Source organism: Delphinapterus leucas, chromosome 2 (genome assembly GCF_059928025.1).
Source record: "Delphinapterus leucas isolate spDelLeu-1000000601 "Yukka" chromosome 2, BTC_Dleu_Yukka2, whole genome shotgun sequence".
In the NCBI taxonomy this organism is placed as follows: domain Eukaryota; kingdom Metazoa; phylum Chordata; class Mammalia; order Artiodactyla; family Monodontidae; genus Delphinapterus; species Delphinapterus leucas.
Window position 1 is genome coordinate 132,127,550 of NC_143130.1, and position 16,495 is coordinate 132,144,044.

Below are 16,495 nucleotides of genomic sequence, written 5' to 3' on the forward strand. Positions count from 1 at the left end.
TATAGGGCTGAGCAAAGTTCCTGTCTACCTCTGCATTTAGACTTTCCCTTGGAATTATTCTTCTTGGATTTTATATATCTGAAAAACCAGGTTGGGCAATTTCCACCTTCCCACTCCCGCCACAGTTTGTCTCAATCTCAGATTCCAGAGAAGTTATAAAACTTTCCTAGAAAGTAGTCCTTCTTGTATGTCTCTTCAGTGGATGCACAAATAATTTCTAAGCACTGAGGCCACACCTGCCACCAGCAGGAAAAAAGGATCAGGCTAACTAGTGGTCCTGAATTCAAGAGTCCAGATTCTAATTCAAAACACAACCTTTTGGGGTCTGGCTATAGCCGTAAGGTTGTTTTTGAGGCTGTCATAGCTGTTGCAAACAGGAAAACTAAAGTTACACTTATTATCCCCCAATTTTTTACCAATATAAAATTTCTTTTTATTTAAATAGGAATATTTCCTCTCTGGGGAAAAAAAATCTATAAAAATTCAATTTAAATTGAACCTCATTAGAAATGCTTTAGGTCCATGAGAGTCACTGCTAGCAAATATACATTTTTTAAATTGTAGACAAACATATGACTCAAAAGAACTCTGGAAAAAAACAATGTAGAATACAGAATTCATATTTTTGAAGTGGTATGGGAAAGAGTGACTCCTAAATTCTTCTAAACATTTATAATAGAATTTGCTTTTATTAGACAACAAAAGTTAACAAGTTAATAGCAATAGAGGAATGTAAAACTGGAGTTAAAGTTGAATATGAGGTGGGTGGGTAGAGATGACCTGGGAGGCTCACTTGTTCTTTGAGCTGATTCACTTTCTCCTGAAGAAGCCTTTTCACCAGTTTCAATTTTTGTTCAACTTCCATCATTCGTTCCTCCATGACAGTTACCAGGTGTTCCTGGTTTCCCTGAAGGAAAGAAAAAAATTTGTATTATCATTTGAAAATCATGCCACACAAAAGCACTAATAGTTAATTTTCCCCATAAAATGCCTACAGAAAGGACAGCAAATGTTTGCCTTTGAACAGGAAGGGTGGATTTCTGATGAAGTGGGAGCTCTGAACACTGCATGGGTTGCACATGTTAGAAAAGTAACCCTATTAGAGAAAGAATCAAAGACAAAAGAAGAATCTTACCTGTGTTACCATCTTCCCCTGAGATAAAGCAAAATTCTTAAAACCCATAATTTAAGATCTGTGTGTACTTATTATAGTAAAATAGGTATCCAAAGTAAATTAAAAGATGGTTCTTAACCTTTCATCTGTGATTTGGGTCTTTGCAATACTGTGGGCATCTCAACAACAAAATAATCAAAAACTGAGTTTATTTAGGATCACCTAACATTTCCAATTAGCTTGCAATATGTGTCTGTTTTTCCTTTGAAATGGCTGATTACTGTGAGGGTGTTAGTGTTTCTAATAGCCTCTTCCTGCTAGTTATTCTGGTTATTGGTTTCCTAATTTGACCTGTCAATGTGACGCACATATCTGAATTGGAGGATGGGTTTATCATTAGAACAGATTTAAAACTGAAAATCTCCCCATAAAAAAACTCCTAGACAAAACAATAGGGCAGAAAAAGGACCCTGGCTTCTCCTTCTCTCCTCATACAACAGTGATGGATTAAGGAGTGTGTGGGTTTTGGAGCACAGAGTGACCTGCAACAAGATTTAGAGGGCAACTGACGGCCCTTTCTCCCAGTCCACCAAAATGTTCACGTAAAGAATTTCAGGGCTTCCCCGGTAGCGCACTGGTTGAGAGTCCGCCTGCTGATGTAGGGGACACGGGTTCGTGCCCCAGTCCGGGAAGATCCCACATGCCGCAGAGCGGCTGGGCCCGTGAGCCATGGCCGCTGAGCCTGCGCGTCCGGAGCCTGTGCTCCGCAACGGGAGAGGCCGCAGCAGTGAGAGGCCCGCGTACCAAAAAAAAAAAAAGAATTTCAGATTTTAAAAGGTTCTTCAAATGTTTAAAAAGGTTCTTCAAATGTTTAAAAAGGTTCTTCAAATGTTTAAGCAAGACTCAGGTATTAGTGGCTGATGGCATAACCTGTCCTTAAAAATATTCCCAAAAAGGTGTCTTTTAAAAAGCACAAAAAGAATGACCAAATGTGGGTGGAAAGCCAACATGTGTTTGGATATTAAATAATAACATTTATTCAAGCATAAAAGAAACAACTAAGCCATGAGACTAATTTGAAGAGAAAAATTGTAGTAGGCAAAAGACTAATGCAAAATTTCAAGAAACCAGGTCTTAAGAACATCTAAAATCCTATATTTTAAAAGTTATAATTGCTTTTTAAAGTTCAAACATAAATGGAAAATGCCAGATTTCCACTTGCCTTAAAAGAAAGAAAAAAAAAAAGCTAAACAAACCAAAAAAAACACCCCAGATAATTAATTCAAAGAACACGGGGCATAGCAAAAGAGTGGGGAAAGAGGAAAAACAAAAGCAGTCATATATTTAAAATTTATTTTATTTCATCAAAAATTTCCTTTTTCCTGTCAAAAAAGTATTATACATCTTATATAAAACAGTATAAATAACCCTGATTTTCTTCAAATTTCACATATAAAAGTAGTACCTTTTGTTAAAAATAGTTACAACATATGGAATGAGAAAATATATAGAATACATCCTTTCAAGTATCTCAAGTCCACACTCTTTAAATCGTATAAATAATTACGTGTAACAAGCTGAAATTTGTGAATTTGATTCACAAAATCTGTCATTTCTACATAAATAGGAAACATAATACTGCAAAGGCTTAACAACAACAATAATAATAATAAACTTAAAAGAGCACTTGATTCCAAAACATTTCTCAGCTTATGTCTCTGTTTGTGTGGTGTGTGTGGGTGTGTGCATTTGAGTATCTGCCATGGTAAGAAATGCCAGCAATAACAGCCCAGTGTTCACAGGTGCCCAATCCTTCTGTAGGAATCTGCATGCACTGCTCGCTGCTCCGGTAGCAAGGCCTAGAGAAAGAAGGCAAGTGGTACACTTCACCCTGATGTCAAGATTATGTTTTTTGGGGGGAGTCTAAATTCACACATTTATAATGCAAACAATTTTTAAAAGCAAACATCAATACCACATATGCAAGCGAAGCAACACAAGGCAGAAGAAATCACATCACTCCACACACACAGACAACGTGCAGATTCTAATAGCTTTCTATATTCTTAAAATTAGTGTCAGCTTAGTTACCAGAAACAGGAGAGCCTGCCATGGCATTCTAGTGAGAGCAATAAGCAGTCCACCCTGCCATCTGGAGAAATTCTTTTTTTTTTTTTTAAGTACAAAAGTCTTAACAAATTTTGTCTATCTAATCCTCAAATAATTGAAGTAAAAGGATTAAACACTGGTGGGTGGGTTGGGAAGAGCATGTTTTGAAAATAGTGTATATGAAAGAGCAATGAGTAGGATCTTAGTCTAATCATTTGGTTTAAAATGTCCATTAAAAACTGAGGTCACTCAGTTTTTAATGAAGAGTTGAAGCAACTGTCCAACACCCACCATCACAATTTTAATTCTGGAACTAAATTTTAGTATTTGGAAATTGAGTGTAGGAAGCTTCCAAAAACATGGATTTTAAGCCTTTGTTAGAAAGAATAGATGACAGAAGTACATCATGCAAAAGCACAGATATATACTAGTAGGAGAAGAAAACCAAGTTGTTACAATGTATAATTATGGTGCTAATGTGACTTTGCAAAGCCACGGTGAGGGGATTACAGAAAGAGAGGTGGGAAATTCCTTGTCAAACGTCAACTGAAAAGCAAGGTATTTGAAAACAGAAGAAGAGCATCCAACCTAGAACAAACTAATTTAGAATTGTACAAACTAAGGAGTAGTTTTAATTTTATTCCTAATTCTGAATAAATGGGCAAGACCAAAGAGTCAAGAGACTTCTGAAAGAGGAGAATCATGAGTGAAGCACTAAAGAGAAATAACTATTTGAAAACCTAGGTAATATAAGATTGTGTCTGGTAGTGAGCTGGGATAATGCTAATTCAAAGGGAAGGGGAAGAAGATCTTTATTTTCTTAAAAATAGAGTTTTTCAAACTAGATCATTAAAAAAATAAGTTAAATGAACTATGTCAACTAAAAAAGTCACTGATGACACATTTTACTTTATTAGTTGAGAAAAGTCCCCATTTGTGAATTCCATGGAACTCAGCAGGCTATACTCCTCTGGTACAAGAAAACCCAGGATGCTTTGTTAGTAATACATATCCTAGAGTTGCACTTGAATTCTGTAATATCTTTGGCATTAGACAAGAATGTTAGGTCAATTGTGCAATATGCTCAAGTGATCCTGAGACTTCATCATCGATTACAAATGTGCAAAGGAGACCCAGAACACTTAATTACCTAGCTTAGAAGCTGAGAGCTCAAAAGCAGCACTGCAAAAAACCAAAACCAAAACAGCACTGCAGTTCTGTGGATTTGTAATTCAGGTAAGGTGTAACTGTCTGACAGAAGATTTAGGTTCTTCATCCCCACATGTGAACTGGTATAACTTTCAAATAAGCAGGTAAAATTAAATTAGGTGATCTGAGTTTACTATTAGAAAACGATCCTCATACCTGTGGTGTGTTGATTTCAGAAGTCCTGTTTTCAAGTTCCTCCTGCAGGCACTGGTTTATCCTTTCTGGCTGTAGCAGCTGATATTGAAGCTGCAGAAATTGCTCCCTGGGAACCATCGGACAGGCTTGCTGCTGGAGCAGCTGCAGATCCCAAGCATGAGGGGATGGGCTAAGCATCACAGTGGACCTCAGGTGCTGCATCTAGAGGATAAGGGCAAAGCCCTGGTCAGCTGCAGTGCCTTCAATCAGAGAGCTGCCCTTGAAAGTGGCAAGCAGAGAGTAATGAAGTCTATGAATTCATTAATGGCCTCTCAGGCTCACTGGTAACTTGAAAACAGGCAGCACATGATCCTGAGTAAGAATAAAGAATCATTTTGCTTAGGAGATAATACATTTAATGCATAAGCAGGCCTTAAAAGTTTTAGACTTAAACTGTACTTCCTCATTCTTAAGTGACTGTAAGACATGAGGTACATGACGTACATATGTCTGAATTCTCCTTTTTTCTTCTTACACTAGAACATTTAATTATCCCTCTTTTTTAAAAAAAAAAAAACGGTTGGAATAGGCAAAGGGGAGAATGAGGTTATGCTTTAGAGTTTTGCCACTTACCACTCATAAAGATTCTTAAGAGTGAATGTTCAATGACTACATTTTTTCCAAGTTAGCAATTTGTTTTCAAGATTCTCATCTTGCATCTCAAATTATTTTAACCTATCTTAGTTTATCAGACAGGCAATTCCAGGGCATAAGGTGATACCCCAGAACATCTGGGAATTGAAGTACATGGAATGAAAGTATTTATTCAAGACAATGAGGAAATGGTATGTGTATCGCAAGCCAATCAAAGTTGGGGCGAGGGAAAGGAGAAGGCACTGCATTTGGCTAGTGAAGCATGCCACTTCACATCTGTCAACACATTCAGCAGACACAGAGCTCAATGGAAGACATGCAACAAATATGACCAAGTACTAAACTCAAGAAGAAGCACCCCCAGGCATGTGAGAAGGGAAAAAGGCCCTCTAAGACACATCTATAATTAAATGTTATCATGAAACTCCAGAGCCACTATCCATTTCCTTAAATCTAAATTTCTGAGGTGGGGTGTTACCCATTTTGAAATATTTCTAGTTATAGATTTAGAAAACCCACCACTTTATTTTTAAGAATAAAGAATATGGAGAATTATGATCCCCTGATTTTATATCAGTGGGATGATTTTCTTCACACACATCTTCAAATACTAAGGAAAATCCTGATGTAAATGTAAACAGATATATTCCAAAATTAAAGCAAAATGAAAATGAATATTGGCTCTTACCTTAAGTATTTATTAACTGTCATAGTGGTAGAAATGATTACATGAACAAGGAGTTTAATGAGATGTCTCCATGCCATGAAATTCATTGAAAGAATGTTCTACCTTCACACACTATCTCAGGCAGAGAACTGCACCCTTCTCTGCTAGTTCCAACCACAGAGTTCTAGGTACAGGTTAGCCACAGATAAAACAAAAACAAAAGAGAATTAAGGAGTTATACAAAGAGGAAGAAAATATGAGTTATAAAGAGAAAGAACAGTACAAATTGGGTATATTATATACCTGACCACATGTGCTCTAGTCAGTAGGAACTTAGAAAGAACCAACATTTACATTTCTCTGTATATAAATTTTACAGATATTAAAATGTCTCACAGCTCTAATTCTGCAGCCACTTCCTCATCTATTGCAATTTGGTTGGTTTATGAGCTTGCTACCTTTACCTCCACACATCCCAATATAATAATTCAGAAGATTTCAAGTCCACTATGGAATGGACCTGATGTTAAACACCTTGCCATGTGGAGATGCAGAATATAAACTATAAAACATTTCTGTTGTTCACGTGTCTGAACTGTTGGCTAAGAGGTACACAACAGACTTTAAGAATTGCTAATAGTCTATAACCCTGTTTTTGAGTGATCAAAATGAATTGCTTATAGAACCCTGCCTCATACAGTTGGAAAAAACCCTGGAGTGGGAGGCAGATTCTTCCATATTCTTGTCTAGTGATTTGGGATCTTTAATTACCCTGGGGTAGGGCTATGTATTATGTTACATCAGTAACTTTCAAACTGGCATATAGGGATGAGGAGAAACCCCTTTCCCCAAGGGGGTGCATACATCAGATTGAATCACCTAGAAAGCTTTTCCTAACTTTCTTGATCCCAAAGATTCTGATGTAGGAACATCTCCCTGCCTACTTACTGCCTCTCCCCCAAACCCGATGAGAATCAATGCCAGAGTGAGAGGCATGTACCTATCCCTCAGGTCAGGTGGGCACAAAAAATGGTGTGAAAACCACTGTTCATCCTCAAATTTGGCCTAATCTATAGATATCGTAACATAAATAAAAATCCAATTTACAGGTCTGGTGGGAAGGTGGAATGGAGTGTTACTGGTGAATGGTTAGTGTTCCTGTTTGGGGTGATGAAGAAGTTTTGGAAGTAGTGGTGATGGTTGTAGAACATTGTGAAAGTAATTAATGCCACCGAATGCCACTTAACAAAATTTGTCATTTTAACCATTTATATCTATCTATATACTTAGCACAAATTTTAAAATAATGTAATATACCGAAACCACTGAATTAGACACTTTAAATGGATGAATTGTGTAGTGTGTGAATTACATTTAATAAAGCTGCTGAAGACTCGAATTTATATGTCTGTACAGAATTCATGCTTTTTCTTTTTCCAGCTCCAGTGCCAAGAACACTCAATTTCCCTCATCCATTAGCAAATATTTACCACTAGATCAGGGAGAAGAGTAATGAGGGGAAATTGCTTGTGATGATTAATCATGTAAAGTAGGATTGGGAGAGAAGGGGGCTTCTGAGGCCGGAGAGAACGGTGGGGGAAGAACTGGCCTGTTGGCAGAGCATTTGCAGAGAATCTGACAGTGATTAAGTATACCCTGTTACTTTTCAATCAGGTACCAGACATGTCACGCTTAGCTTCAGATATCTTCTTCATTAGAGTATATAATTATTTCATCAGAAAAGCATATCTACATCTAAACACAGCCTGCAGCCCAAGGTTTTAAACACATTTATTATACGCTGTCAGAGAAATAAAAAATGGTTTGGATTTCACTCTTTATAGTTTCACTAATCTCCCTATTAGTGGATAAATCAGAGAACATAAAATTGACAGAAACCTCAGCGGTCATTTAAATGTCAATGTGATATGTTTGCCCATATTTCATATATAAAAACCGAGCATCTACTGAAACTTACCTTTGCATGTATCCAGCTTCATGAAAGAAAATATTTACATATCTCTCTTCCTTCCTATAATTCTGGCTTAAAAATATTTGTATACACAGTACTTTTTAAGAGTACAGAAAGACATTTTCTACCCAGGCCTCTATACCTTATATAAATTTTACAGGTCATTAAATGTTGGATTAATTAATATTTTCATTACCCAAAGCAAAGTATCTCAATGAAATTTTTACTTATTAAGGAGGATTTTACATAAGTTGTTTTACATCCTATAATTGTGCTTGGTATTCAGAAAGCAATCTATTAGACTGGAAACTCAATGTCCAAGCTGACAGGCTTTACAAATCCACTTTTATATTTATCAGATGTACCTCTCCCAAGGCAGTGCTGAGTTACAAATATAGTAATGAACAACAGCAGCCCTTGAAAATTAAACCTCTAAATGCTAATGCTCTTAAATTCCCTGCATGCATTTCCCAACTGAACAGGTTGTTACAGAGCAATCACATCTATAAAACACTACACTGTGGGAGGTATCAGGAAACTGTTAAAACCACAGCAATGGCAAGAGAGCTCTGAGCCTCTTGGTCAGTACTGAACAGAGTCCCTGCCACTTGAATTTGTTGAGGTACAGGTCCTTGCATTTTAGGATAGTCAACATTATTCCTTCCTCTGTGAAGCAGTATATATTCCTATGGCTGTATAATTAGCAAAAATATCTATCAAACTCGGTAAGACAGACCAAAGAATCCAGCTTGGCAATGTACTTAGATTTGCACTGTTTTCATAATAGGAATTTAATGCTATGCTAGTCTCTCTCAACAAATGGCTCATTCATGGATTAAAATATTCTTCATAGCTAAGGCCATTTGCTTAAAAACTTACCTCCATTAGCTGCTCATCCAGTTTTACTTGTTTCTTTTTCAGGCCTTCATTTTCCAAATGAATTGTTTCTAATTCTCGTTCAAGGGAATTCATCTGACTAACCTGTTAAAAAACAAAAAACTCCCTTAAAACCAAAAACAAAACACTTGAGTTGCTCTACTTTATTCTGACGAATTTACGCTAGTCACAAATCTCAACTCTTGGAAGAAAACTGAGTTCATTCATCAAGGGAAAACAACAAACAATCTAATTCAGTGTACTGATTATATTTAGGTAGTCTGGTTTTAATCACCACTCCTCACATAGAACAGATTCCAAAAGCAGGTAGCTTTCAAACTTCAATGCCACACCCACGTGTGTGTGTGTGTGTGTGTGTGTATGAATATATATACGTAATCAGTTATAAGTATATATCACTAAGAAAACTTGCATGAAATTATCCTTACCATGAGCCATGCACTCTGATATTTTCTAGTATAGTTTAATAATTTAAAATGCTGCTATTTAACTAGATTGATTTCATGATCCTCTACTATGGATCTGCAGTAGGGAAAAACATGTCTTAAGGCAAAGTTTAAAGGTTTAGAACTGAGAATACATAAAACCTAATTTAACTCCTTTCTCAATTTTAAAGAAGAAATTTGAAGATTTTATGAGTATCCTTTTTTGGAATTCTCTTTATTACAGAATCTTATGAGAATTTAATGAGCTAGAGGACACTGGGACTCAGAATATTGCTAAGTAGAAAACATATGACACTAGAGTGCTGATTTTTGTTTCTATCAAAAAGAACTGAGGAGGGGGCTTCCCTGGTGGCGTAGTGGTTGAGAGTCCGCCTGCCGATGCAGGGGACACAGGTTCGTGCCCCGGTCCGGGAAGATCCCACATGCCGCGGAGGGGCTGGGCCCGTGAGCCATGGCCGCTGAGCCTGCGCATCCGGAGCCTGTGCTCCGCAACGGGAGAGGCCACAACAGTGAAAGGCCCTCGTACCGCAAAAAAAAAAAAAAAAACTGAGGAGGGTAGCAAGAATTGTTAAATGGAATTAAGTGTAATCTTTCTAAGTACATTTAAATTCACCGTTATTTTAAAACCTATCATTAGACTTTTCCTTTGGTAAGCAGCTAGATGAAACCCAGTGTCTTTCTGAAAAGTTTACCTGAATGTACCTAAACTTAAATGACATTTCAGCTTTAGAGCACAACCAGTCTCTTTACTGCCAATGGTCGTAACTTTCACAAACTTAAAAAAATTTTTTTTGAAATATTTATAACAAAAGGAAATGACTGTTCATCATTCTTTCCAGATTTTTAAACAAACCATAATTTTCAGAAGAGGAAGGTAATACAGGCATACCTTGTTTTATTGCACTTCGCTTTTATTGTGCTTCACAGATACGGAGTTTTTTACAAATTGAAGGTCTGTGGTAACCCTGTGTGGAGCAAGTCTATGGGTGCCATCTCTCCAATAGCATTTGCTCACTTTGTGTCTCTGTGTCACATTTGCATAATTCTCACAATATTTCAAACTTTTTTGTTATTATATTTGTTATGGTCATCTGTGATTAGTGATCTTCAATGTTCCTACTACAACTTGCTGAAGATGATGGTTATTAGCATTTTTAGCAATAAATATTTTTAAATTGAAATATGTACATTGTTTTTTTAGACATAATGCTATTGCACACTTAACAGACTACAGTATAGTGGATACAATTTTATAGGCACTGGGAAACCAAAAAATTTGTGTGACTCACTTTATTGTGGTGGTCTGGAACTGAACCCAGAATATCTCCAAGGTGTGCCTGTAGTGAAAACTCTGAGTTTAGTTTAGAAAAAGAAAGGAAAACAAGTAACAACAAGAACTCCCATGGTAACACTGGCCTAGAACTCTAACTTCATGGAACCAAGAATAGAAAACAAACTGAGTCATGCTACAGAGGTTTAACCACGTAGTAGCCAGCCTCCAAGAGGGTGCCCAGTGATCCCTGTCTTCTGGTATTCAAACCCTTGCCTTGTCCCCTCCCCACTACACCAGGATTAGTCTGTGTGACCAATAGAATACAGCAGAAATGATTGTGTGTGACTTCTGGGATTAGCAAATAAAACATACTACAGCTTCCATCTTGGTCTTTTGGGGCCTCTCTCTCTTGGATCATTCATTGCCACATCCTGAGAAAAGGCCCAGGTGGTGAGGAGCTGAGCCTCTGGCAATCAGCTAGCAAAGAACAGAAGCCTCCTCCTAACAGTTATATGAATACATTTGGAACGGATTCTCTAGTACCAGTGAAGCCTTCAGATAAATGCAGTCTCAGCTGTTATCTGGACTGCAGTCTCAGGAAAGACCCTAAGCCAAAACCACTCAGTTAAGTTGCTTCCAAATCCCTGACCCACAGAAACTGAGACAATAAATGTTTGTTGTTTTAATTTATTACACAGCAATAGTTAATTAATACAGACCATATTAAGATGTTCCTAATATTCAGGCTATATATGTTTTACTAACTTAGAGGAGCTTATGATACTAATGAAGATAATTAACCATCTTCTTTATAAAAACTTAAATTGCTCCTTTCTAGCGGTCACTCAATCAAAAAGAACTATGATATTGTTTTGACAAGATTACAAAAGCATAGATATAAGGAAGAACCAAAATATGCCATTGTAATCATTTCCTGGAAGCATGCAGGGGAAGAAACATACACTTAGGGATGCTTCATAGTCAGAACACAGCCACTTGGTATCCAACTCTCAAAAACTCACCTTCCTATTAGTAGGAGATCGTTCCTTTTGAAACTGTTCGCACTCTCTCTTTAAGCTCAACTTTTCCTGCTCTGTGGGCTTCACAGTACCTGATGAGTTTAGATGTTTTTGGAGCTTAGGAGGAAGAAGGTTGGATTCCAGTTGACGGACCTAACAAGAACCAGTATAAGAGGAAGAAATGCTAATATAACCACCCAGCCAGGAAAAACAAAAAGCGAACATAAGGAAAGTTTGTATTCAGTGCTTGGGTTTTGTTGTATTAAGAAAACTTTTTCCAGTCAAGTCTGCCAATTCTTGAAGCTTATTACATTTTTGGATTTCAAAAGATCCTTTCTAGGTAAATCTATTTTTAGTCTGATGCAACACTGAGGATCAGAGAAGGACAAAGGGACTTCTGGCTCAGCCAAACAACTGGGAGTCAATAATGTGATGTGGCTGCCAAAAAAACATAGTCTGTAGGCACCTTTGCTCTGACATGAGCATAACTTTTAGGAGTGAAGGGGGTGACAGTCCCATTGACTTTGTATTGGACTGTTCACACCTGAAACAATGCATTTCCATCAACTAAGTTCCACGAGGACAGCGACCATGTTTAGTCTGTTCAACACTGCAACTTCAGTGATAGCAGAGTTTCTGGCACATGGCAGGTGTTCTAAATGAATATCTGTGACTCCTAAGAGAGTTCCTCCTCAAAAGAGGTATTTAAGCATAGGTTAAACATAGTTGGTCAACTACTTAGCAGAGGTAAAGAATTTAAACATCAGCTTAGTGATGAAAAAGATGACCTTTAAAGACCATTCTAGCCTTGAAATGCTAAGTCTTTTAAAAGGGGCACCTTTTCTCTTACAAGAAGTTAGACCAACAAGAACTGAGTTTAGTTTTGCCATTTTTATACTACCAGTCTTGGCGGCTAGCCTATTTGAATGAGGAATATATGGTTAACATAATTTCCATTCAAAAAATCACAGATTTTAATATAGAACTGCTTATACAAGATGAAAAATATTATATAAACACAGCATAAAATTATATTGCAAGTAAATGATAAATTATACATTCTTAAAATAAGTCTGCCACACCAGAATACTCAAATCCATACCCTAGAATCACTGCAGTTGTATCAAACGTTCATTTACAAACACATGCCACCATGTACAGCTTTTCCAGTTACCTTCTCCCGGGAGTGTATGAGTTCCGCTTTGGTGTTCTGTACCACGGTTTGGAGTCTCTCATTCTCTTGCCAAAGCAGCTGTTGTTCCTCATTCATCAGGTGATCCAACTTGTCCCAGGACAGCCTTTGCTGTTGGTTATGGAATCCTGATGGATGGGTGCCTATTTCTGGGGCCCAGTTCTTAAGAGAGAATTGTAGAGTTAAGCCTTAAAAACAAGCTGATTTCTTTCCTGAGCATCTTCTAATGAGAGTGAGCACATGTATATCTAGATATAAGTAAAACAATATTCTTGAATGTTGATTTTAAAAAACAAGGTTTGGAAACTCTCTGTTTAAAATGATCTTTGGCAAAATAGTCCCGTCAAATCTAATAGCAAAGATGATTGTAGGGCAAGTCCCAGTTCCATATAGGACCCAAGCGCATAGAGATTGGGGACCTTAAAAATTACCTCATTCTTACGAAGTTATGCTTTGAACGCAAATAACTATTCTTCTGGTTAACAGAGAACACAGAGAACTCTGAAATGCACTGCTAACTTGAAAGATTCCCCTTGCTAAACTCTACTTTCATTTTCACATATGCAATCATATCCTTTTTTAGAATCCAAAGCACATATCATCCACATAATTGAGACCTGAACTCAGGAATATGCTTTAAGCTACCACGGTGATTTTTTTGGATCCTGAAAAATGCTTTAAAAAAAATTTTTTAAAGGTAAAAAAAGGGTTAGGGTTAGGGTTTTTTCTTTTTCACGTTTTGCCTTTTAAGCCAAAACATGAAAAGGAAGAAAAAAAAAAAAGGTACAATCTCATTTTGAAAAAATTTTCAGCCCAGAAGTAATTTTTTAAAAATGGAAGCAACTATTATGTTTTTTTTTAAAAAAAGACACAGTTTAAAAAAAAGTATCACCAAGAGATCAAGTAGCTGAATTTAGTGCCTACTTTTATGGTAGGACAAAGTCTTAACATCTACCCAAGACTGACATACATACATTGTTCTTAATTTATTTGCACATAGATGAAACAGCATTGTGATATATTAAAACGAGACTTACTTTCTACAACATCAAAATGTTTTTATTACTACAAAACAACTCAGCCATGGTCTTCTGACTTGCACAATTACCTTGTCACTATAGTTCCATTTATGTGAGGTTCAGAAACAAGCATCCCTAACCTATGGTGGCAGAAGGTAGCGAAGTGGTTCCCTTGGGGTTATCAACTGAAGGGGACACAAGAGAGCCTCCTGGGTGCTGGAAATGTTCTTTATTTTGAGCTAGGTGGTGGTTACACAAAGACAAACATACATATATATTTTACCTATAACTGTGTATATTTACATATACATACATATATGTGTATAAAAACAATCAAGTTATAGAGTTAAAATTTATGCACTTTACTGTGTAAAGTTAGATCTCAATAAAGAAGAAAAGAAATTACCTCGTCACCAGCATTCTGAAGTTGCTTGTGTAGAGACATCACTTCTTGTTTTAAAGCTTCCTTTTCCTGCTGAGTCACTCGTAGATCAGATTTAATTCGGGACATTTGCAGGTTTACATTCTGCAGGGTGTCTTCTAAATTCTGAACCTGCATCATGAGAACAGTCATACACTGCGACAAATCCTCATGGTCTCACCTATAGCATGTCCATGTATGAATAAGCTAAGACAAGAGAACTCCAAGGTCCCTTCTGCTTCTACTTACTATATCCAGGTCTTTTCAGTTGCTCAGTGCAAATCTAGGATATTATGTATCTTTACAGGATGTTAAGTTATATTTAGGACAATAATGAACTATGCCTAGAGCAAGGTATTGCTGGTATAGTCATCTGGTATATTACCAAGTGATATCTTACAGAACCAAGGAATACCAACAGGCATCACGACAGATGATTTTACTGAACTTTGTAGAAATTACGTTTTAGACTGTGATGTTGGTTTGTAAAGGACCTCTTAGATGAAAATAAAAACATACTTTGTAGAACCCTACTCCATGCTAACAGCTCATATATATTTCAATTTTAAAAAATTTAAATTGGTAAACAGAATGTTCATAGAGAGCTTTAACTATAATAGGGCATGAACCTGCCTTAGAAATCCTAATTCTAAATTAGAAATAAGCAGTCATTTTTACACACTATTCTCAAGCTTTCATAAATAAATAATCTCATAATAAGATAATCTTATGATTATTTCATAACAATGAACTTTGGGAGAAACACTGTTCAAATTATTTTACTATACTGTAAGGTGTCAAATATTAGTTAAATTGAATCATTCTGAGCCCTCTTAGACCACATCCACCTGGAACATTCTTTCCACTTGGAGTTCTGTTGGGAGATATAGGAAAATATTAACTGTGCAGATGAAATAAGAATTGTCCACATACCTTTTCCTGTGAAGCCACTAGCTGTGATTTTAAGCTTTCGCTCTGGTGTTCCCAAGACTTCTGTTCTTGCTTCATAGTAGCAATTCTGTGCTCTAAGAGACTTGATTTTGCCAACTGATTCAGGAAAAGAAAAGAGGTAACAGCATTTCTACAAACATGTCTAGCCTCATTTCACATGCCTTCACTTATACTGAAAAGATCAAGTACCATCTCTCTACATAGGGGATCAAGACAAGGTAAAAGAGAGACATTTCCTTGACTCCCTTTGTACCTTTAATTTTGAGGAGTCTCTTCTCTTTGGGGATTTCAATTTTTCCTTCTCATTGCCTCATGTTTTTGGGTGAGACGTGGTGGGCTGGAAGGCAATTAGAAATCCCAAGAGTGTGCCATAATAGGAAAATATGGAATGCCTATTAAGGCAGGTGGCACAAAGGCAGTGTTTTTGGATTTGCTAGGGAAAATACAGTAGAAAAAAAAAGTGTCTATGTAATGGATTTCAGATTATTAAATACATAATATTTATATTATTTATATTATATATAAGTAGAATAGTGATGTATTTAAATAATATATATTAAGTAGCATAGTTACTTATTAAAATAAGACAAACTTTATATTACCGTACTTAATATTTATTAAACAACTAATCTATACTCCCGTTAAAACCATGGCTTCAGCAATCTACAGATTTAATGTGATCCCTATCAAATGACATTTTTCACAGAACGGGAACAATTAATCCTAAAATTTATATAGAACCACAAAAGACCCAAAATTGCCAAAGCAACCTTGAGAAAAATGAACAAAGCTAGAGGCATAACCCTTCCAGACTTCAGACAATACTACAAAGCTATAGTAATGAAAACAGTATGGTAATGGCACAAAAACAGACATATGGATCAATGTAACAGAATAGAGAGTCCAGAAATAAACCCACACACCTACAGTCATTTAATCTTGGACAAAGGAGGCAAGAATATATAATGGAGAAAAAAGAGTGTTTCAATAAGCAGCACTGGGAAAGCTGGACAGCTACATGTAAAACAATGAAGTTAGAATACTCCCTCACACCATACACAAAAGTAAACTCAAAATGGCTTAAAGACGTATATACAAGACATGACACCATAAAACTCCTAGAAGAGAAAATAGGCAAAACATTCTCTGACATAAATCGTAGCAATATTTTCTTAGGTCAGTCTCCCAAGGCAAAAGAAATAAAAGCAAAAATAAACAAATGGGACCTAATTAAACTTAAAAGCTTTTGCACAGCAAGGGAAACCATCAACAAAACAAAAGGACAACCTTAAGACTGGGAGAAAACATGCAGAAACGATGTGACCAACAAGGGATTAATTTTCAAAATATACAAACAACTCATACAACTAAATATCAAAACAAAACAAAAAAACAAAAACACTAAACAACCAAATCA

At 36.5% G+C, this 16,495-nt stretch overlaps 1 protein-coding gene across 18 annotated transcripts in view; it reads right to left on the reverse strand.

Annotated features, from left to right (window-relative positions):
* Nucleotides 1-16,495, reverse strand: part of NIN (ninein) — a 112,836-nt gene that overhangs the window by 11,334 nt on the left and 85,007 nt on the right. For 8 of the 18 annotated variants that reach the window (XR_016392173.1, XM_089907667.1, XM_089907674.1 and 5 more), the window contains 8 exons: nt 15,061-15,174; nt 14,113-14,259; nt 12,670-12,849; nt 11,499-11,648; nt 10,493-10,540; nt 8,740-8,841; nt 4,589-4,789; nt 794-907 (listed from right to left, as the gene is read on the reverse strand). Coding sequence is in view for 17 of the 18 variants with exons in the window: in XM_089907667.1 (XP_089763793.1) it covers nt 794-907; nt 4,589-4,789; nt 8,740-8,841; nt 10,493-10,540; nt 11,499-11,648; nt 12,670-12,849; nt 14,113-14,259; nt 15,061-15,174 (1,056 nt within the window). In the remaining variant the exon portion in view is untranslated. The other 10 variants (XM_022570586.2, XM_022570588.2, XM_089907676.1 and 7 more) reach the window with 6 other exon arrangements.